At 39.8% G+C, this 23395-nt stretch overlaps 1 protein-coding gene across 2 annotated transcripts in view; it reads right to left on the bottom strand.

Moving 5' to 3' along the window:
• The window catches only part of FAM162A (family with sequence similarity 162 member A), a 40105-nt gene extending 16906 nt beyond the window's left edge, over positions 1–23199 (bottom strand). The window contains exons 1-2 of one of the 2 annotated variants that reach the window (XM_043473133.1): positions 23016–23199; positions 1360–1482 (exon numbers count right to left, since the gene is read on the bottom strand). In XM_043473133.1, coding sequence (XP_043329068.1) covers positions 1360–1482; positions 23016–23049 — 157 coding nt within the window. In that variant the 5' untranslated portion in view covers positions 23050–23199. Of the gene's footprint in view, positions 1–1359; positions 1483–14499; positions 14621–23015 lie in introns of those variants that run through there. The other variant, XM_043473132.1, reaches the window with a different exon arrangement.
• Positions 23200–23395: the final 196 nt, after the last annotated feature.

The following is a 23395-nucleotide window of genomic DNA, read 5'->3' as shown; positions in this document are numbered from 1 at the left end:
TGTCAGAGTTACAAAGGACCTCGGAGATAATCTCATCTAACTTTCATGTACTGCTGACATCTCTCTTGCAGACGGACTATCTCCTTGACTACGTCACCTTTGTTTATGCTGCACCTTTCACTTAATCAGAAGCCAACAGCAAGAGGAACAGAAAAGTCACTAGGGAAAAAAAATCCTTAAAGAACCAAAGGCAAGAAAAGACATTCAGAAGTACAGAAATAGTACTGCTGTAATCTTTTATTATTACTAATAATTATTAAGTGTGGTACTTTCTCTGTAGTTTATTTTTACTTTATGTACTACATACTCATTAAAGACAATTCAGAAAGTACAGACGTGAAAAAAGAAAAAGATAAAAACCACGCTTAATTCTCCTCTCCTAGTATGAGCACTATGTTCATTTTGGTATGTTTCCTAAATCTTATCACCATACATAGGCACATATATGTAATTTCTGTATGTACCATTTTTGGGCTTACACACAATGTAAAATTTTGTATCCTGCCTTGTTCATTAACATTATAACAAAAACTTTCCATGCCAGTATGTTGTAATTATAAGCACCATTTCCAACAGTTGCACAACTCATCAAGTAGATCTCATCTATAACCATTCCCAGATTATTTAACATTTAGACTAATTTCTCATTTTCCTTTATATGTGTATAAAAATATATATAGATACATATACATATATATAAATAAATGGGAACAGCATTACATTCAAAGCTTTTTCCACATAAAGGGATTATTCCTTAGGATAGATCCCCAGAAGTGAAATACCAGGTCAAGGGGTGTAAATACTTTTAACCTCTTAATAAATATTCTTTGACAACAGTTATTTTCCACCCACCAGTACCTATCTGGCCCTAGTGTAGGGCCCAGAAGAAGCAATTCCCATGAAGAAGCAATGAGCAAGTAGTTCCTAGGGTCATACAGTTTAAATATTAAGCTCCTTCTCTCCACAGTGCTGACAGGGACAGAACGTGGAGTTAGGGATAGGACTAAACATGGCTGAAGTTAATGTACAAGCCAGTGCGTAGCCCTAGGTATATTGTACACAAATGTCATTTTTTGATCTGGTTCATCTTTGAGGCTGACCAATATTTACTTTGGTACATCTATCATCTACAGAAAGCTCTAGTCAAATCCTTGAGGTAAGAGATGAAAATGACAAATGGGAAAAATGAAGAAATCACTGCCACATGTAAGCACAACTCATATAAGTACAACTTGGGAGGCCTGAACTACATGATAGGGAACCCTGTGACCACCTCTCTTTTAGGTTCTTTTGATTCCAGGTTGTTCTAGTCTTTGGAAGCTGCCTAGTCCATAACTGGAAAGACAAATAAAAACTTACGGGTTGGAGGCTTTGGACTTTCCTGGGGTTTGCTGCAAAATCCATTTGTTCTCTTCAAATCAGAGTTTCTGGTAAGCCTTAATGATGAGAAAGCATCTCTTTCACATGACCTAAGACAACTTCCTAGTAAAGAGAAAAAAAATGTTTCAGATAAAGGAAATCTGATATCTTACAATGAAAAATGCCTGCAAAATACATATTTCATCCATAAAAATTATCTCACTTAAAAAATGAATATCCTACTCTATGTAAGATACATGTACTATATTTAAAGTGTTTAGTGCTATCTTAAAATATGCATGTTTTGCTGATTAGGAAATTAGGAATTTACAATATATTTTATTGGCTTTAAGTTTTATAAAAGTATAAAACTTCTCACGTGTCTTATAACAATAATGATTCTGCTATGAATCATTAGTGTTAGTATAACCCTCAGTGTTAGCAGGAACATTTTTAATCAAAAATTAATCAGAATTCAAAGCAGAGACAGCCAGAAACAGTTCTGATGAGGATAAAAGGGGATAATTCTGAGTATGGGGGTGGGGAGTCATACAATAGACTAGGGCTGATCCTCAGTCAAAGGATCATCACAAAAGAGCCCTAGGGCCCTAGGATGTGGGAGAAAGGGAGCACTACGGAAGAATGAAACAGAAAAGAAAGCTGGAAAGGCAGCAATAATAAATCTGATCAAGATCCTGACGCTCCATGATGCTCTGCGTAACAAAGAAAGGGATACCTAAGATTTGCCTTTAATGTGACAAGAATGAGCCCTCACAGCTTTGTGCTTAAAACTTCACAGAATTCAAGCAGTTTTAAAAAGCTATTTGTTAGTGGATAAACAATCTATACCTTTGAAGTTCCAGATACCTAACAGAGAGTCATTGTAGCTTCAGAGTTTGAAGTAGTAAGGGGAGAAAGAGAGGGAAGAGCAGTAAAATGTGTTTACAGCACAGGACCTCCCAAAGTTGGTAAGAACCATAATTACCTTGCTTTTTCTTTCTCCTGTTTAAGAAAATCTTTAAACATAGCAATCTTAAAGAAAAATCACTGTGGACTTCTCATGGGCACACGTTTATATTTGTGTAAAGATTTTTAAAAGAAAACTTTTACTGATACATAATTTCACATTAAAAATTCATCCTTTTAAATGTGTAAAACAAAGAATCACCTTCTGCTTCAATGTTCTGCTTGACAGGAATTGATGAGAGAGAGAGAGGGGGGCAAAAGATGGAGGAGGGAGTTAGCTTTGTTGTCCACTAATAACTGGACAGAGACTTCCTTAAATGCCTTTCACCAATAAGTTTGCCAGCTTTTGCTGAAGGGCTCTGTGTGCATTTGGGGGGCATGCTCTGGGAGTGCGTACGGAAGAAGCTGTTTGCATTGTATTACCTCTGAGTAAGGTTTAAAAAAAAAAAAAAGGCAAGCCCGCTAAGTGAGAGTTTCCATGGAGCAGACAGACAGGCCAAATAGTAACAGTCCTCTGAAGTAGGGGCTTGCGGAGCTCCAAATCCATTCTGCCTTTTTCAGTGTCTGCTATATTTTTCAGAGCTACATGATTTCAAGGTATTAGTTACAAAGTATTACTGTGAAGCCAAGAGGAGACAGGAATCAGTTAACATTCCATGAGCCTTGCTGTTCTTACCATGACTAAGTCCTTTTCTTGGACACAGATTGTCACAAGCCTCTGGTTATTACCTAGAGTTCTGAAAAGGTTGACTCTAAGACTATGGTCATATTTTCATTGCTTTTATATAAGGGTGAATTTTCAGAGGTCCTATTTTCAGAGTGAATTGTCAGATTCACTAACATACCTTAAGCTGGACCCTCTATTTGTATCAAGATCTGTGGTTGCCTGCAGTCTGATTTCTTTCACAAGAGGGCTCATTTATTTCAGTTTTCTAGGCAGTAGTCCCAGAAGGCTTTGCCTGGGTCTGAGTGACCACACCACCAGTGCCACCTAGTGGCAGCACGTGTACACCATAAGAAAGGTAGATAAAGTATAACTGATCTTAGTTTTTTTCCGCATTTTAAATGTTGATAATGTAGTATTTACTTCAACAAGGCTGATTTAAAGGTTAAATGGAAAATACACGTGATAGCATTTGGCAAGATGCTTGAAACATGGCAGGTACTCTAAACATTAAGTTTGTTTCCTTAAACACTAATCAAAACATTTCCAGAACACTTCAATTTTATCCCTAAGATGGTCAGAATTTCTGACCAAGGTAGTTTTAAATTGTTATCAGGGCACGGATAAATTCCATGAATCTCTTCTAAAGTTCTTCATAGCTTTCAAGATTAAAACAAAAATATTTAATGCTGTGATTCAGAACCACCCGAATGGCTCAGTAAAATGCCAATCAAAGGCACACCTATCTCCAGTTTTAGAAACGGTTTGGGGTTGAATCTGCAATTTCTAACAAGCTCTTAGGTGAAGCTTCTACTGCTGCTTTGAAACCACACTTTGAGAACTACTGTTTTTTTTTTTTTTTTAAGCTATGGCAAAAAACACATAACACAAAATTTACCATTTTAACCACTTTTAAGTGTACAGTGCTACGGCATTAAGTACACTCACATTGTTTTGCCACCGTCATCACCATCCGGGGCTTCCCTGGTGGCTCAGTGGTAAAGAATTTGCCCTCCAGTGTAGGAGACAGGGGTTTGATCCCTGGGTTAGGAAGATCCACTGGAGGAGGAAATGGCAACCAACCCCTGTATTGTTGCCTGGGAAATCCCATGGGCAGAAGAGCCTGGCAGGCTGCAGTCCATGGGGTTCGCAGAGAATTGGACATGACTGAGCACGCACACACCACCACCATCCATCTTCAGGACTTTTTCATGTTCCCCAGAGGACCACTAGTTTAATGTGACCTATAAGGTCCCTTCCCACACCATCCTGTCCTATCCCCTTCTGGCAGGTACTGAGACAGAAAGGAATCAAGTTAACTGACAATGAGCTCTACTGTCTAAAGAGGAAACAGAAAAAGAACCAATAATTATCTCCTTAGGTACCATCCTTTCCCATCCCTCTTAATTAGAACAGAGTAAGTTTAGAAAAACAGAACAGAGACAGTTTAGAAGAGTAAAAGACAAATTGCCTCTTAGCTCTTCAGTTCAGCTCAGTCCAGTCGCTCAGTCGTGTCCAACTCTTTGCGACCCCATGAACCACAGCACGCCAGGTGTCCCTGTCCATCATCAACTCCCGGAGTCCACCCAAACCCATGTCCATCTCATCCTCTGTCATCCCCTTCTCCTCCTGCCCTCAATCTTTCCCAGCATCAGGGTCTTTTCAAATGAGTCAGCTCTTCACATCAGGTGGCCTAAGTATTGGAACTTCAGCTTCAGCATCAGTCCTTCCAATGAACACCCAGGACTGATTTCCTTTAGGATGGACTGGTTGGATCTCCTTGCAGTCCAAGGGACTCTCAAGAGTCTTCAGTCCAAAAGCATCAATTCTTCTGCGCTCAGCTTTCTTTATAGTCCAACTCTCACATCCATGCATGACTACTGGAAAAACGATAGCCTTGACTAGACAGACCTTTGTTGACAAAGTAATATCCCTGCTTTTCAATATGCTGTCTAGGTTGGTCATAACTTTCCTTCCAAGGAGTAAGCGTCTTTTAATTTCATGGCTGCAATCACCATCTGCAGTGATTTTGGAGCCCCCCAAAACAAAGTCAGTTCAGGTTAAAGCAAAAATGTTACCAAGTACACCTACTTACTGTCAGTCACACAAACGCACGTTTGGAGACAGTTATTCATTCAACAAATGTACTAGTCAGGTATTGTTCCAGGCAATATAAAAAACAGATAAAACTTTATGCCAGATGTGCTTCTATTCTACTGGAGGAAGGGGGAAAAAAATATATATCTATATATATATATAGTTAGATAGTAAATGCCAGAGAGAAAAAATAAAGGGGAAACAAAGTGTTTGTGTACTTAAAATGTGGTGTGTGTGAGATTTTACACAGGGCAGTAAGAGAAGTTCTCTATGAGAATGCCATGAAGGAAGTCAGGGAGCTAGCATGCAGGTAGATACTCCAAACAGAAACAGTAGTAAGTGCAAAGGCCCTAAAGTGGTTCCAAGGACATAATGAGGCAGCCAGCATGGCCAGAATAGAGGAATAATGAAAAGAGAGCAGGCCTTGAGGTTACAGACACACCTGGGATGGAGGTGAAGAATAGGGACTTAAAGGCATGAGAGGTTTACCTAGATCAGAAAATATCTCCCAACCTTTTGTTACTACAACTTCACACTGGATGCCAGTAATTTTTCTCTCCCTAAGGTATAAATGGTATTAAAGCATAAATAAACATAATATTATACAATTAGAAACAACAGACTATTGGAAAAAATAATTAAAAAAAACCCAGCATCACTTAAAAAAATATATGAAGTCTTGATGTGATTTTGGTACTTATTATGCAACTACAATAAAATTGAAGCATAAAAGTTTTAGTATAATTATTAAGACTACTTTTCTATCTCAAAGAGATAAGAATTTATTGCCCCAGACATCCAAGCCAAAAATTTTCCATCCTCTGGTGGATCATAATTAAAAACAAACAAAAAACCCAAAAGAAAAACAGTTCCTTAACCCCCTGGCTTCACTAGCAGCCTGTCCCTGGCTGACCAAACTGTGTCCCCAGGGCCTTAGCAGAAAGTGAAGCCTCATTGTGCCTGGAAGGCTCTGACTGGCAAATGGCTTGTTAATCTTAAGAGTAGCTGTCCTTAAGTTTTAGTATGCAACACAATCACCCAGAGGACTTCTAACACATTCTACTGGACCCCGTTTCCAGAGTTTCTGATTCAGTAAGTGTATGTGGAGTCTGAGAATTTGCATTTCCAACAATTTCCCAGGTGATGCCAATCCTGTTGGTCTGGGGGTCCACAATTTGTAAATCAGTGCCTTAGAGTTATTACTGCTCCCTGGAGGCTTTAGCGGGTCAGCCTCAATGAGTCTGATTCAAGTACTGACTTCTGTCCTGTTGTCCTTTCCTTTCCTTTCATTTCAACCCCATGATGCGCAGTGCAGAGCAGTGGGCATGCTTTTTTCTTCCTCCTCAGAATCATTCAAGACTCTCCCGGAGATAACGGTCAATGATGTTACCTGGAATATGACCAATCTCTGAGAATCAGTGATGATAAATGAAGGTTCAGTGAATGCTGGTGGAGAAAGAGGCTTTTATAAGATTATTTAATTTAGTGTTTCTTAACCTGTGTGAGGGCTTCCCTGGTGGCTCAGCTGGTAAAGAATCCGCCTGCAATGCAAGAGACCTGGGCTTGATCCCTGGGTTGGGAAGATCTCCTGGAGAAGGGAACTGGCTACCCACTCCAGTATTCTGGCCTGGAGAATTCCATGGACAGTACAGTCAGACACGACTGAGCGACTTTCACACACACTAGAACCTGTATCAAGATCAGCTGCCAGGTCTGTTGCAAGTATGTTGCTAGGTATGAAGTTTGCCAATGATCTGCTTAAAAATAAAATCATGGCATTTTATTGTCAAAACCCCTAAAACTGTACATCACAAACAACTTTAATATATGCACATTTAAAAATATCAACTAGGAGACTGGGTGATTCCCAGGATGGAATGCAGACTCTGACAAATGTATCCAATTCTATTAAAAATGCATGACTATAAGTATATACCAGGATTGAACAGTAACTAACTAAATGGTAGATAATGACAGCCAGGTTTCTCACTGTCAAAGAAAGAAGTTCCAAAAGCAAGGGTGGAAGGCTAGAAAGAACGTGGTGCTGGATTAGTCAGAGAACTCAGTATGCGCACCTTTAGTATGTATATATATACATATATATATGTATACATGTATGTGTACATATATATAGATGACAGACACAAGAGCGACAGAGACATAAATATGCGTGTACACATGGCTTAGTACACACGTGTATTTCCTAGCTGTGCCCACTAAGGCCTGGAATCAATGACACTTAAGTAGCAATAAGCATACTCACTGACCAAATCTTACACATGGCTTAGTACACACGTGTATTTCCTAGCTGTGCCCACTAAGGCCTTGAATCAATGACACTTAAGTAGCAATAAGCATACTCACTGACCAAATCTTGGTGTCTAAATACCATTATCCAATAAAAGGAACCCAGGCTCCCTGGAGAAAACTGGCTGATTCTATGTGGGGGTAGAGAAAATACAAGATGAGTCTGGAATATCCTGGAATGCCAGAAAGTAGTGTTCAAAAATCAATACGATGGGGGCCTGTAAAGGGACATGGAAGTTGATCTGATAAAGCCTAAACTGGAATAATTTGAGCAACAAAGTAAATAACGCAGTAATGGATTATAGCAAGGTAAAAAATATATGAGTCCATCCATAAAAAAATGTGTCCAATAATAAATCATGTGAATATTAATAAATCACACTGTCTAGTATGATGTGATGAGAAGGGCACTTTACCTCTGTGCTATTTATTCGTTCCCAAAACCCATAATCCTAGTCTTATCATGAGAAAGCAAAACCAAACTGAGAGATATCTCACAAAATATCTGACAAGTATTCCTCAAAACTGGCAACACCATGAAAATCAAAGAATGTGAAACCATCACAGATCAGAAACCATAACAGACCATATCTATGGAGATATGACAACTAAACGCAACATGGTATACTGGATTGGATCCTGGAACAGAAAATGGACATCAGCAGAATAACTAGTGAGAACCAAAGGAAGCCTCTCCTTCAGTGGATAGCAAAGTACCAATGTTAATTTCTTAGTAATGACAAATGTATTGTGGGTTATGTAAAATGATAAAATTAGAGGTAATTGGGTAAGCAGTACACAGAACTCTGTACTATCTTTGTGTTTTTTCTGTAAATAAAATTATTCTAAATAAAAATACTATTAAGCATGGGCTTAATTATATCTTATTGTTTTTACTTTATACAAACTATGAACAAATGTATATTTACTTAATATTAAGTATTTTAAAAATCAGAGAAGATTTGATGTAATCTCTATAAAAATGTCAGTCTCACTCATTTGTACTCCAGTATACTTTTGGAATAGGATAGAAAAGGAAAGAAATGGAGTATAATAGGAAATGTGCCCAATTCAGGGTAGACCAAAGACATGCAGGTGAAGGTCATCTGCCTAGGGTACTTTGGTGAAACTGAGATGAGAAAATGACACATGATGATATATATCTTGTCATACTGTGCTATTTTCAAATGTTGTTGCCATCTCCTGTGAGCTTGTTACATGTGCAGACTTTCGGCTCCACCACAGACCTACAGAATTTGAATTTGTATTTTTAATGAGATATACAAGTCATTCACATGAACGTTTTATTTCAAGAAGCAAATAGCCACATTCATTCAATATTTTGATGTGTACATATTTTGTGCTGGACACATGGAAACCAATACCACATACTCTAAAGTCTGTAATAGTGCTATTCAGCCTCAGCTGGGAGCTTCCTGGAAATACTTCTCAGACACCAACCCAAAATTAGAATCTCCTGGGGTGAGGACTAGAAAAATGTTTTCACAAGCCCTTCAAGTGATGTTTACACACACTAAAATTTGAGAAAGATGGATTTCAAACTCTGTATACTGGAATCAACACAGAAAAACAAACAAAAAAACCAACCAACAGGGCCATCCCAGATCAATTAAATCCCAATTTCTGTGAACAGGACTCTGGTATTAGTATTCTTTAGAAAGATTTTCTAAGTGATTCTAACACACTGCCATGTTTGAGAACTGCTCTTCAGCACAACTAGCTGGAGTCCCTTTTGAACAAAGGCTACAAGAATGAGCAAGGTACACCTGCAGAGTTAAACACATATGTCTCTGGCTGTGTTCAAAATCCCTCTTTTCAACGATATAAAGCCACTCTCAGTAACATGGAGCAAACTAGGGATTACTATACTAAGTGAATAAGACAGAGAAAGACAATCATGTGACATCACTTCTATGTGGAATCTTAAAAACAATACAAATGAATATATTTACAAAACAGAAACAGACTCACAGACATAGAAAACAAACTTACAGTTACCAAAGGGGAAAGGGTAGAGGAGGGATAAAATAGGAGTTTGGGATTAACAGATACACACTATTATAAACAAAACAGATAAAAAGCAAGGACCTTCTGTACAGCACAGGGAACTATATTTGATATCTTGGCCTTACAGATAGCTGAGAAAAGAAGAGAAGCGAAAAGCAAAGGAGAAAAGGAAAGATATTCCCATTTGAATGCAGAGTTCCAAAGAATAGCCAGGAGAGATAAGAAAGCCTTCCTCAGCGATCAATGCAAAGAAATAGAGGAAAACAACAGAATGGGAAAGACTAGAAATCTCTTCAAGAAAATTAGAGATACCAAGGGAACATTTCACACAAAGATGGGTTTGATAAAGGACAGAAATGGTATGGACCTAACAGAAGCAGAAGATATTAAGAAGAGGTGGCAAGAATACACAGAAGAACTGTACAAATAAGATCTTCACGACCCAGATAATCACAATGGTGTGATCACTCACCTAGAGCCAGACATCCTGGAATGTGAAGTCAAGTGGGCCTTAGAAAGCATTACTACGAACAAAGCTAGTGGATGTGATGTAATTCCAGCTGAGCTATTTCAAATCCTGAAAGATGATGCTGTTAAAGTGCTGCACTCAATATGCCAGAAAATTTGGAAAACTCAGCAGTGGCCACAGGACTGGAAAAAGTCAGCTTTCATTCCAATCCCTAAGAAAGGCAATGCCAAAGAATGCTCAAACTACCGCACAATTGCACTCATCTCACATGCTAGTAAAGTAATGCTCAAAATTCTCCAAGTCAAGCTTCAGCAATACGTGAACCGAGAACTTCCAGATGTTCAAGCTGGTTTTAGAAAGGCAGAGGAACCAGAGATCAAATTGCCAATATCTGCTGGATCATCGAAAAAGCAAGAGAGTTCCAGAAAAACATCTATTTCTGCTTTATTGACTATGCCAAAGCCTTCGACTGTGTGGATCACAATAAACTGTGGAAAATTCTTCAAGAGATGGGCATACCATACAATGGAAAAAAGACAACCTCTTTAACAAGTGGTGCTGGGAAAACTGGTCAACCACTTGTAAAAGAATGAAACTAGAACACTTTCTAACACCATACACAAAAATAAACTCAAAATGGATTAAAGATCTAAATGTAAGACCAGAAACTATAAAACTCCTAGAGGAGAACATAGGCAAAACACTCTCCGACATAAATCACAGCAAGATCCTCTATGACCCACCTCCCAGAATATTGGAAATAAAAGCAAAAATAAACAAATGGGACCTAATGAAACTTAAAAGCTTTTGCACAACAAAGGAAACTATAAGCAAGGTGAAAAGACAGCCCTCAGATTGGGAGAAAATAATAGCAAATGAAGCAACAGACAAAGGATTAATCTCAAAAATATACAAGCAACTCCTGCAGCTCAATTCCAGAAAAATAATGACCCAAAAAAAAATAGGCCAAAGATCTCTAAACAGACATTTCTCCAAGAAGACATACAGATGGCTAACAAACACATGAGAAGATGCTCAACATCACTCATTATCAGAGAAATGCAAATCAAAACCACAATGAGGTACCATTACACGCCAGTCAGATGGCTGCTATCCAAAAGTCTACAAGCAATAAATGCTGGAGAGGGTGTGGAGAAAAGGGAACCCTCTTACACTGTTGGTGGGAATGCAAACTAGTACAGCCACTATGGAGAACAGTGTGGAGATTTCTTAAAAAACTGGAAATAGAACTGCCATATGACCCAGCAATCCCACTTCTGGGCATACACACTGAGGAACCAGATCTGAAAGAGACACGTGCACCCCAATGTTCATCGCAGCACTGTTTATAATAGCCAGGACATGGAAGCAACCTAGATGCCCATCAGCAGATGAATGGATAAGGAAGCTGTGGTACATATACACCATGGAATATTACTCAGCCATTAAAAAGAATTCATTTGAATCAGTCCTAATGAGATGGATGAAACTGGAGCCCCTTATACAGAGTGAAGTAAGCCAGAAAGATAAAGAACATTACAGCATACTAACACATATATATGGAATTTAGAAAGATGGTAATGATAACCCTATATGCAAAACAGAAAAAGAGACACAGAAATACAGAACAGACTTTTGACTCTGTGGGAGAAGGTGAGGGTGGGATGTTTCAAAAGAACAGCATGTATATTATCTATAGTGAAACAGATTACCAGCCCAGGTGGGATGCATGAGACAAGCGCTCAGGCCTGATGCACTGGGAAGACCCAGAGGAATCGGGTGGAGAGGGAGGTGGGAGGGGGGATCGGGATGGGGAACACATGTAACTCCATGGCTGATTCATGTCAATGTATGACAAAACCCACTGCAATGTTGTGAAGTAATTAGCCTCTAATTAGCAATTAATTTAAAAAAAAAAAAAAAGAGAGATGGGCATACCAGACCACCTGAGCTGCCTCTTGAGAAACCTGTATGCAGGTCAGGAAACAACTGTTAGAACTGGACATGGAACAACAGACTGGTTCCAAATAGGAAAAGGAGTACATCAAGGCTGTATATTATCAGCCTGCTTATTTAACTTAAGTGCAGAGTACATCATGAGATCGCTGGGCTGGAAGAAGCACAAGGTGGAATCAAGATTACCAGGAGAAAAATCAATAACCTCAGATATGCAGATGACACCACCCTTATGGCAGAAAGTGAAGAGGAAAAAGCCTCTTGATGAAAGTGAAAGAGGAGAGTGAAAAAGCTGGCTTAAAGCTCAACATTCAGAAAACTAAGATCATGGCATCCAGTCCCATCACTTCATGGCAAATAGATGGGGAAACATTGGAAACAGTGGCTGACTTTATTTTTTTGGGCTTCAAAATCACTGCAGATGGTGACTGCAGCCATGAAATTAAAAAGACGCTTACTCCTTGGAAGGAAAGTTATGACCAACCTAGATAGCATATTAAAAAGCAGAGACATTACTTTACCAACAAAGGTCCATCTGGTCAAGGCTATGATTTTTCCAGTGGTCATGTATGGATGTGAGAGTTGGACTGTGAAGAAAGCTGAGCGCCGAAGAATTGATGCTTTTGAGCTGTGGTGTTGGAGAAGACTCTTGAGAGTCTCTTGGACTACAAGGAGATCCAACCAGTCCATCCTAAAGGAAATCAGTCCTGGGTGTTCACTGGAAGGACGGATGCTGAAGCTGAAACTCCAGTACTTTGGCCACCTCATGTGAAGAGTTGACTCACTGGAAAAGACCCTGATGCTGGGAGGGATTGTGGGCAGGAGGAGAAGGGGCCAACAGAGGATGAGATGGCTGGATGGCATCACCCACTCAATGGACATGAGTTTGAGTAAACTCTGGGAGTTGGTGATGGACAGGGAGGCCTGGCGTGCTGCGATTCATGGGGTCGCAAAAAGTTGGACACAACTGAGCGACTAAACTGAACTGAATAACCTATAAAAGAAAAGAATCTGAATAATAACATATATACACATATATATGTACAACTGAATCACTTTGCTGTATGTTTGAAACTAACACATTGTAAATCAACCATATATCAAAAAAAAAATTTAAAAAGGCTCATAAAATGGATGAGTTACTAAAATTTCATTGTGGAAATCAAAAACATTCTCATTCTCAAATTATTTACGAGGAAACAATGTTCCTTTTTCATGTCCCATGGAAAGATTTATTTTATCTAGATACTTAGCTGGTTCTCATGCTAGCCCACAAATGCCTATTTAATCCTTCTTGAACTGAAATAGGATACTGCTTGTCCTGAAATGTTTGCTGTGATAGGAAATGGCAAGTCTGAGGAAGGAACTCTGAAAGTTTGTTTTGTGAATCAGAGTCAATTTTAAGTATCACGTGGAAAAAACTAAATGTATGTTTATCCTGAGGATGGCACAGTTCCTACAAGTAAACTATCTTGTCAATACTACATTTAATATTATGATTAAGTCATATGTCAGATGTTTGTTGCTGCTCAGTAGACCTACTACAAAAAAGAATAAGGTAGTGTAATTATATCACACAGAGAAACTGGAACTCTTATTCCCACCCCGAGCTCATTTAGAATAGAGAACCACTGATTTGCTTTTTACATTGGAAGCAAAGCTGGGCTGCCCTAACAGCTGAGCACAACAAAACAAATGAAAAAGACTGAAACATTAACATGCTCTGAGCTTTTTCAGAGATGAGACCTTAACAACTTGGTATCTCATGGCTGCAACTATTCTGACAAATGATGGATTTCTTCTGGCTTCAAACACTGATTTGCCCTATTCTTGTATGTGACATAGAATTTTGGATCTGGCTGCCAGGCAACTAGTGCTCACAAGCCTTACTGCTGACATGCTGATGTTCTAGTGCTGAGAACTTAAGTGATGATACTGGCATAATGCACTCTGGTTCAGCACTCTCTGCTTATCCATGCTCCTCCACTGTGACAGTCCTTTTGTCTGCCAAACCCCCAAAAGATTTTGGGGAACAGGAAAAGCAGTTTTGAGTAGGAAACGAAAACTAACCATGGTGAGTCTGGCAGATAAATCTGAGTGCAGAAAGCAGGTCTGGCTAGGAGTGTGGGAGAAGCAGGATAAAGGGAGCAGAAGTGGGTAGACACAAATGTGGAAATCTCCTCTTAAGTGGTGTCACAAGTTCAAGTGGGTTTGTAAAGGAGAGGATACTTACAGGCATCAATGGAAAGAAACTAACAGATGTGAAAATACTAGTAAGGAAAAACGAGCAAGACACAATGGCCTCATAAGTTTTGTGGGCTGGCTAGAACTGTAATTACCATTTGAAAAGTTACTTTCATGAAAAAGAATATTAAAGTTCAAAAAATAGATTTATAAATAAACCTTTGGAACCTGGCCAGTTTTTAAGCTGAGGTGGTGGTGGGGTTGGGGGGTGGGGTGGGTGGGGACTCTATGGAAAGAAAAGTATCCATGTATCTGGTGGGTGGCCAAATATCAGTGATAAGGGGCTACTCCTTGGTAATCATTTATCCTCCCATCAACATCCCAGCCCACTCCCAACAGTGGTTATTTGAAATCCTTTCTACCTCAGCTGTCGACCTAAATAGGTTTTGTGACAGAACAGATTCCCTACCTCTGCACCTGTGTTTCATCCATCCACACAATTCTTCCTTCATTGTGAACCGTTCCATCTGTGATCATTCTTGCTGAGAGATGCTGTACCAAAATTCTCATAACCTCTAGATCTTTCTTTTCCACTGCCTTTTTCTTGCCAAACACTGTCTCCCCACTCTTAAACAAACCAAAAAAAAATCGTCATATTATAAAAGTAACACTTGCTCATAACAGAAAATTTGGGAAACTAAAAATACACATGAAGAAAAACAAAAGCAGCCATAATCACACCATCTGGGGATAATAACTTGGTGTATTTTTTCCCAGATGTCTTCCTATACTTATACACAACATACACATTTTCCATTTCCAGATAATTCCATATCTTGCTTATGTCACACTTTACCAAGACATTAATTAAAAAATACTTCTGATACTGCATAACATCCAATGGATATAAACTGAATTCAATCATTCTCTATAGCTGGATTTATTTCCCATTTTTCACTATTACAAATATTCCAATGAATTCAGTTCAGTTCAGTCGCTCAGTCATGTCTGACTCTTTGCGACCCCGTGAACCGCAGCACGCCAGGCCTCCCATCATCAACTCCCAGAGTCTATCCAAACTCATGTCCATTGAGTCAGTGATGCCATCCAACCATCTCATCCTCTGTCGTCCCCTTCTCCTCCTGCCTTCAATCTTTCCCAACATCAGGGTCTTTTCCAATGAGTCAGCTCTTCACATTGGGTGGCCAAAATATTGGAGTTTCAGCTTCAACATCAGTCCTTCCAATGAACAGCCAGAACTCATTTCCTTTAGGATGGACTGGCTTGATCTCCTTGTAGTCCAAGAGACTCTCAAGAGTCTTTTCCAACACCACAGTTCAAAAGCATCAATAGTTTTCTACAGAATCTTCAATGGCATTTCTGGTTATTTTCTCATATAGAATCCTGGTGGTGGAGGACTAAAGGATACAATGGTTAAAGGATATGAACCCTTTTAAGATTCTTTTTTTTAATATTTTAATTTTATTGGAGTATAGTTGATTTACAATGTTGTGTTAGTTCCAGTGTACAGCAAAGTGATTCAGTTATACATATGAGTGTGTGTGTATTGTTTTTAGACCCTTTTCTCATATAGGTTATCACAGAATACTGGGTAGAGTTCCCTGCACTATACAGTAGGTCCTTGTTGGTTACCTATCTTAAATACAGTAGGGTGCGTGTGTTCATTCCAAAACTCCTGATTTATCCCTCCCTCCAACATTTCCCTTTGATAACCCTAAGTGTGTTGTTGATATCTGTAAGTCTGCTTCTGTTTTGGAAATAACATTTGTACTTTTTTTAAAAATTAGATTCCACATGAGTGATATCATATTTGTCTTTCTCTGACTTACTTCACCTAGTATGATAATCTCTAGGTCCACCCTTAAGATTCTTAATATATGTAACAAACTGCTTTCCAGAAAGGCTGAATCAATTTACACATCTACTGGTAGCTGATGAGAATTCCTGACACATTATAGTACAGTGGCACTGAGGGTCCACTATCTTGAAACATTCACTTGTTTTCAACAGCTCCTATAAATAAAATACCATCTCCTTCCTTTCATAGTTCAAGTGACTGAATAAGTGGCATGTATTTACTACCCTGACCCCATCACCACATGCTAACTACAATGTTCCTTCCCCCACCCATTTACTAAAGTTGCTGTAAATTAGTGATCTCTTTCTAGTCATATGAATACGTCTTTTGGAATCTTATCACTAGCTTATTAGACTCTCCTCTTCCCAGCTTTGATCTCATCCTTCTACAAGGACTCAGTCCTCCTGTTCATTAATTACACTGCCATGTTTTCCCCCTTTATCTCTGATCTCTGTGAACCACTTTCTTTAATATCCTCTGCCACTTCCTATTGTTTACACTATGTCAGGCCTCCAAGGTTCAGTCTTTGCCTCTATTTCGCACTACTTATGGAGGGCTCCTCCATTCTGTTTTAATAATCAGCTCAAAACTGACGGCTCTCATATATTTCTCTAACTCTACTCTTCCTTTGTCTTCAGGTCTTTAATTGAGAGGTTCCATCCTCACCTATAACTCAATGCCATCTCCTACTCAATAATGCACCATCCTCTCTGCCAAATTCCCAAATTTCCCAAATGCCAAATTCCTTCCCAACTCTCTTATTTCTGACAATGGGGCAATACTCCTTCAGTCCTCCACACTCAAAAACTTTAGTCTCTATGTCCTTTCTTACATTACTCTATGTCTCAAAGTCATACGAATAGTTTCTTCAAAACACTTCCTAGATAAATTCCTTTTTTATCATTTCCATCATTACTTCACCCACGGATTACAGTAATATCTTCACAGGTAGCAGCTACCATATTAATTTTCCAAAAATGTTTTTTAATGACTTTTGCTTGAAGGTTTCCTTTTTGTCCAAAATCATCTGGTTAAAATCCTCAGAGGCCATACTTTATCTTCTATTACCTCCTGCAATCCAAGATAATCCTTTCTCCCTACTGCCCTTTCTCCTCCAACACCCTTTCTATACTCATTACTGCCCCCACCTTTGTTCATGTCACTCTCCCATCCCTTTTGTTTCAATGAAGCCTTCAGTAGATAACCCTAACCTACACTACTTTTCCTTTCTCTGAATGCTCGGGAGGGGGCTGGTGGGGAAAAGCCCTGATTTGTAGCTTTTGCCAAAAACCCTCACCATGGCAGATGTCTAGGTACCAAAGTAACAAGACTAACTGTGAAACTAGAAAGAGATATGTGTAAAGCCAAAAGGAACCCGCTTCAGGACACCAGAGCAGCATTTAAAATCTGTTCTGCAATCTAGCACTTAATATCTACTATCTTGTATAAGCTCTCCAGGTATATTATATACGTCTGTTTATTGCAATAAACTCTAGAAGAGTTTGCAATAAGCCCTAGAAGAATGGCAGTCCACTCATTCTAGAGCTTTCTTAGTGAATAGGGCACACAGTGTTTGTTTGATAAAAACCTGTTGGCAAGGCCTGGAGGAAGTGATAAGCAAAGTCAAAGACTAGAGGCATAAAATGGTAAAAATGGGCATGTACTCATTTAGGGCTGATTAGCAAGAACAAACAAAAAGTACAATGAAGGAGCAGAATGTACAGTAAGTCCCCAACATAGGAATCTTCAAGTTGTGAACTTTCAAAGATGCAAACATGGCCCTGTATGTCAGCTGTTGTACTGTACCACTGTACTTTTCAAGGTACTCTACTGTAGTGTTAAAAATGTTTTCTGTGTTTATTTTTTATATGTTATTTGCGTGAAAAGTATTATAAACCTATTGCAATAGTATTATATAGCTAATTGTGTTAGATGGGTACCTAGGCTAGCTTTGCTGGGGTTACGGGTAAACTGGACTTGGGACAGAATTCATTTATATGCAGGGGACTTACTGTAATAGAAATAAAATGAGAATAGGAGCTGGGAGATATTCCCAGCTTTGTACTTGTGTGACCCTTACCAAGTCAATTTTCTTTTGGGGCCTCATTGGTAAAATTAGGGTACATGACTTCTAAATTATTTCTTGATTCTAATGCTTTGGCATGAGTTAAACTGACAAGGAGGCTGTCCATGGCCCACTTCATTGGCATAATAATAATAATAAATTCATTTTAAAATCTCCTATTAAGTCAAAGGAGTTTAGGGCAGCAAATACTTTTTGAAGGTGTGAATAAACATTCTTAAAAGACCATTTCATTCCTTTGGGCTAATAATTATTATATAGAAAGTAATAGTTATTATAAAAAACAATTATCTTTAAAAAATAATACAATATTAAAAAATTATTCCAAAAAATATCTATTGCCTATCTGCTATGAGATGGACACTGGTAAGTGCTGAAGTTAGAGTACAAACAGACCCATTTTACCCTCATGGTACCCACAATAGCATGGGTCACTAGCCACCTATTTACAAATCATCATAAAAGTGCTTTTTACCTTAGCACAGATTGCTCTGTGTAATGTAATGGATGCCAGTGATTATACAGTGGAAGCGACAGATTCAAGGGATTAGGTCTGATAAGACAGAGTGCCTAAAGAACCACAGATGAAGTTCACAACATTGTACAAGAGGCAGTGACCAAAATTACCCCCAAGAAAAAGAAATACAACAAGGCAAAATGGTTGTCTGAGGAGGCCTTACAAATAGCTGAGAAAAGAAGAGAAGCAAAAGGCAAAGGAGAAAAAGAAAGACATACCTATCTGAACACAGAGTGCCGAAGAATAGCAAGGAGAGATAAGAGCCTTAGGTGAACAATGCAAAGAAATAGAGGAAAACAATAGAACAGGAAAGACTAAAGATTTCTTTAAGAAAATTAGAGATACTAAGGGAACATTTCATGCAAAGATGGGCACAATAAAGGACAGAAACGGTATGGCCCTCACAGAAGCAGACGATATTAAGAAGAGGTGGCAAGAATACACAGAACTGTACAAGAAAGGTCTTAATGACCTGGATAATCACGACGGTGTGATCAATCACCTAGATCCAGACATCCTGGAATGTGAAGTCAAGTGGACCTTAGGCAGCATCACTATGAACAAAGCCAGTGGAGGTGATGAATTCCAGCTTTCAGGATTTTTCATTTCAGGATATTTCAAATCCTAAAAGATGACTCTGTGAAACTGCTGCACTCAATATGCCAGCAAATTTGGAAAACTCAGCAGCGGCCACAGGACTGGAAAAGGTCAGTTTTCATTCCAATCCCAAAGAAGGGCGATGCCAAAGAATGTTCAAACTACAGCACAACTGCACTCATATCACATGCTAGCAAGATCATGCTCAAATTCCTTCAAGCTAGACTCCAACAGTATGTCAGCCAAGAACTTCCAGATGTAAAGTGGGATTTAGAAAAGGCAGAGGAATCAGAGATCAAATTGCCAACATCCACTGAATCATAGAAAAAGCAAGGGAATTCCAGAAAATATCTAATTCTGCTTCACTGACTACACTAAAGTCTTTGACTGTGTGGATCACAACAACTGGAAAATTCTTAAAAAGATAGGAATACTAGACCACCTCACCTGCCTCCTGAGAAGTCTGTATGCAGGTCAAGAAGCAACAGCACTGGACATGCAACAATGGACTGGTTCCAAATTGGGAAAGGAGTACATCAAGGCTGATATTGTCACCCTGCTTATTTAATTTATATGCAGAGTACATCATGTTAAATTCCAGACTGGATGAAGCTCAAGCTGGAGTCAAGACTGCTGAAAGAAATATCAATAGCCTCAGATATGCAGATGACACCACCCTAATGGCAGAAAGCAAAGAGGACCTCAAGAGTTTCTTGAGGGTGAAAGAGGAGAGTGAAAAAGCTGGCTTAAAACTCAACATTCAAAAAACTAAGTAAGTTCATGGAATCCAGTCCCATCACTTTATGGCAAATAGTTAGGTAAAAAATGGAAACAGTGATGGACTTAATTTTCTTGGGTTCCAAAATCACTGGGGACATGACTGCAGCCATGAAATTAAAAGATGCTTGCTCCTTGGAAGAGAAGCTAGACAGCATATTAAAAAGCAGAGACATCACTTTGCTAACAAAGGTCCCTATAGTCAAAGCTATGGTTTTTCCAGCAGTCATGTACAGATGTGAGCGCTGGACCATGAAGAAGGCTGAGTGCCAAAGAAACAATGCTTTTGAACTACGGTGCTGGAGAGACTCCTGAGAGTCCCTTGGACTGCAAGGGGATCAAACCAGTCAACCCTAAAGGAAATCAACCCTCAATATTCACTGAAAGCACTGATGCTAAAGCTGGAGCTCCAATACTTTGGCCATCTGATGTGAAGAGCCAACTCATTGGAAAAGACCTTGCTACAGGGAAAGACTGAAAGCAGGAGAAGGGGGAGACAGAGGAAGAGATGGTTGGATGGCATCATCAACTCAATGGACATGAGTCTGGGCAAACTCCAGGAGATAGTGAAAGACAGGAAGCTTGGTGTATTGCAGTCGATGGGGTCACAAAGAGTCGGATACAACTGAGTGACTGAACAACAACAAATGGATACCAGCTACGCCCTCTCTTCCCCAGACAGGCATGCTGCTGCTGCTGCTAAGTCACTTCAGTCGTGTCCGACTCTGTGCAACCCCATAGACGGCAGCCCACCAGGTTCCCCCATCCCTGGGATTCTCTAGGCAAGAACACTGGAGTGGGTTGCCATTTCCTTCTCCAATGCAGGAAAGTGAAAAGTGAAAGTGAAGTCACTCAGTCAAGTCCGACTCTTTGTGACCCCATGGACTGCAGCTCACCAGGCTCCTCCATCCATGGGATTTCCCAGGCAAGAGTACTGGAGTGGGTTGCCACTGCCTTCTCCCCAGACAGGCATACAACCATAAAAATTTGAATGTAATTTCTGAGGTTCATAGGTCCTCTTATCTGTGAAAAGGTCCAAGAACCAAAAGTTAACAACACTGACCTATTTCTACAGCTATATCGACAAAACAATAAACAAATCCAAGATCATAGAAGTCTATATTCTTTTTGCTTGTTAAGGAAGTATAGATTCCCAACAGAAATGATTAGAAATAAAGGTCCATCATTTAAAGGATTAAGCTCTGTCTTTTTGAAATTTCATTCACCTAAACTATCTCCTTCCAAACAATATTCTGGATAAGTGAGGTATGCCTACCATTCCTTTAGTGAGCCTGCCAGTTAAATCACTCTTCTAACTTGAAAACTATTTGCATATGAATGACTGCTTCAGTTTCACAAGTAAACCTGCATTCCATGACTCTTCCATTTCACACCAAATAGACCCTGTCAGCCATGACAAATACATGCACATACATATCTGAACAAGCAGCTCGAACAAAGCAAAGTGTACAAGTTCCAGAATTTGAGGGCACTGACTCATCTCCTGACTCTTAACATTTTACAGCGAAGCGAACTGGGACAAGTCTTCTAACCCTCGGACCTTTGTTTATTCATTTGTAAAATAGAGAGGGGTCTATTTTAAATAAGAGTTACCTAAGAGTGCTACTATGAATAATCAAACACATAAAACAATGCAGGCGAAAGTATTTAGATATAAAATGGGCAAAAGTGAGTGAAAGAGCAGATTGCTTGGAGTTGCTCACAAAATATCAGACGTTCAGAGATCCTTTGGAAAGAGTTGCTCATATAACATCCTTAGAGGATCTATCTGGAGTAAAACAAATTGTCCTTAAATTGCTCAAGGAATTTTGTTTTGACTGAGTGCCCAATAGTAAAGTTCTTAAAAGTTTGCAAGAGGTTTTGGAATCTTTATAGTGCATAAATGCATTAATATTCTCAAGGCAAGAACATGAACTAATTAAAAACATTCAGTGTTGGTTCCATAGTCAAAGTCCCTTTTACAAGACATTTTCTAGAGGGCAGAGATTCTTTCGCTTACCTTACTAAAAAGGATAACTGGATGTATACAAAAGATTTTAAGCAAATTAGTTCATCAAAACTGAACAAATCAATGAAATCAATCTTCTTTAGTGGAAAGGGTATTTATTTTAAAGGAAATAAATAATATTCAGTCTGAAACGAGTTTTCCAGACTATTCTCCACTGAAATGCAAAATAAGCCATGCAAAGGATAACTTTTTCTACATTATTTCATTTACATTTACAATGTTCATTTACATTATCCTAATCACTAAGTTTAAGGCGATTCTCATTTAAAATGTGAATTAAACAACTTTTTGGTACTAAGGAATCAATCATTACACATTATTAAAGTTCATGAACAAGACCTAAAGAGTGATTTGCCCTGGTGCTAGAAAACAGCCAAAAGGCAAATACTCTCGATTTCTAAGCCCCTAGTAAGCATAGGCTCTGTTGGTTCCCAAGAAGGCTAATTAAGTTCTGACTCCCAAAAAGTCATTACACAAATGTCTACAAGGGAAACAAAACGAATGTCCTGCGTTTACATAACACTTTCCTCTGAGAAATTCAAAGCACTTGATTGTAGAATTATTTAAAAGAAATGTATCCTCTCCCCACTTTAGGAAACCAAATACTACTATTCTGGGAGACCTTAAATCTGTTGCCAAATCAGATACCAAATGGGTAGGAAACTCCAGACTAGAAATTTTCTCTGAGGGATAAACTCTAGAGACGGTTGGGGGTGGGAGTGAGGAGGACACTAAGACTCATGGAAAGCTGAATCAATCAGGCAATGGAGTTCGAGGAATGGCAGGTGCATTAACAACTGACTCAGGGCCTGGGGGGTCGCGAAACTGATCTTAAGAAGGGACCATTAAGTTGGAGGTAGCTGGGTGGATGCAGAGCCTGGTGCGAGGGTCACTCCTGTCTAGTCCGCATGTCTGCTTACCAGCTGCGCGCTCAGCCCCTGCTCTCTCCCACTATTACTACCCTGTAATCAGGATCCCGAACTACCTGAGGAGAATGCGTAACAGAACAGAGCAACTACCAGGCCTAACGGGGCTGCAGGCTTCCTTCACCCAAAGCGGCTAAGCTGGCTTCCCGCCCACCCTCAGCGCCGCCCGCGTCTCACCAGCCACCAGGCGCAGGCCGCGGAGGCTCCCCATGGCCGCCTACTCCGCCGACCAGCACAGTGCCCCAAAGCCAGCGGTGGCGCGGGCGAGCTCAATGTCACCCAGCGCCGGGAAAGTGAGGACGAGAGCACCGGTGGTGGGCGGAGCTTGTGGAAGGTGAGGGCAGAGCCGGAGAGCCGAGCGTGGCAGGGTGGTGGGCGGGGCGTGAGTGACGTAAGAGTGATGGCCGGCCCCTGTGGGCGGGGCCTGCGAGATGCGCGGAACGTGCGGGTCGTGCGTAGCGCTCAGACCGTGCGGGTAGCGGCCTCGCCCCGCCCCACACGGGCCAGCGTTTTGGCGGAGGCACTAAGAATGCTCTTTTGGAGTCTTGGTTTCCAGT

The sequence above is a fragment of the Cervus canadensis genome, chromosome 7 (genome assembly GCF_019320065.1).
Source record: "Cervus canadensis isolate Bull #8, Minnesota chromosome 7, ASM1932006v1, whole genome shotgun sequence".
Taxonomy (NCBI): Eukaryota; Metazoa; Chordata; class Mammalia; order Artiodactyla; family Cervidae; genus Cervus; species Cervus canadensis.
The sequence above is the reverse complement of the archived record's forward strand: the minus strand, read 5'-3'. Positions and strand labels throughout refer to the sequence as shown.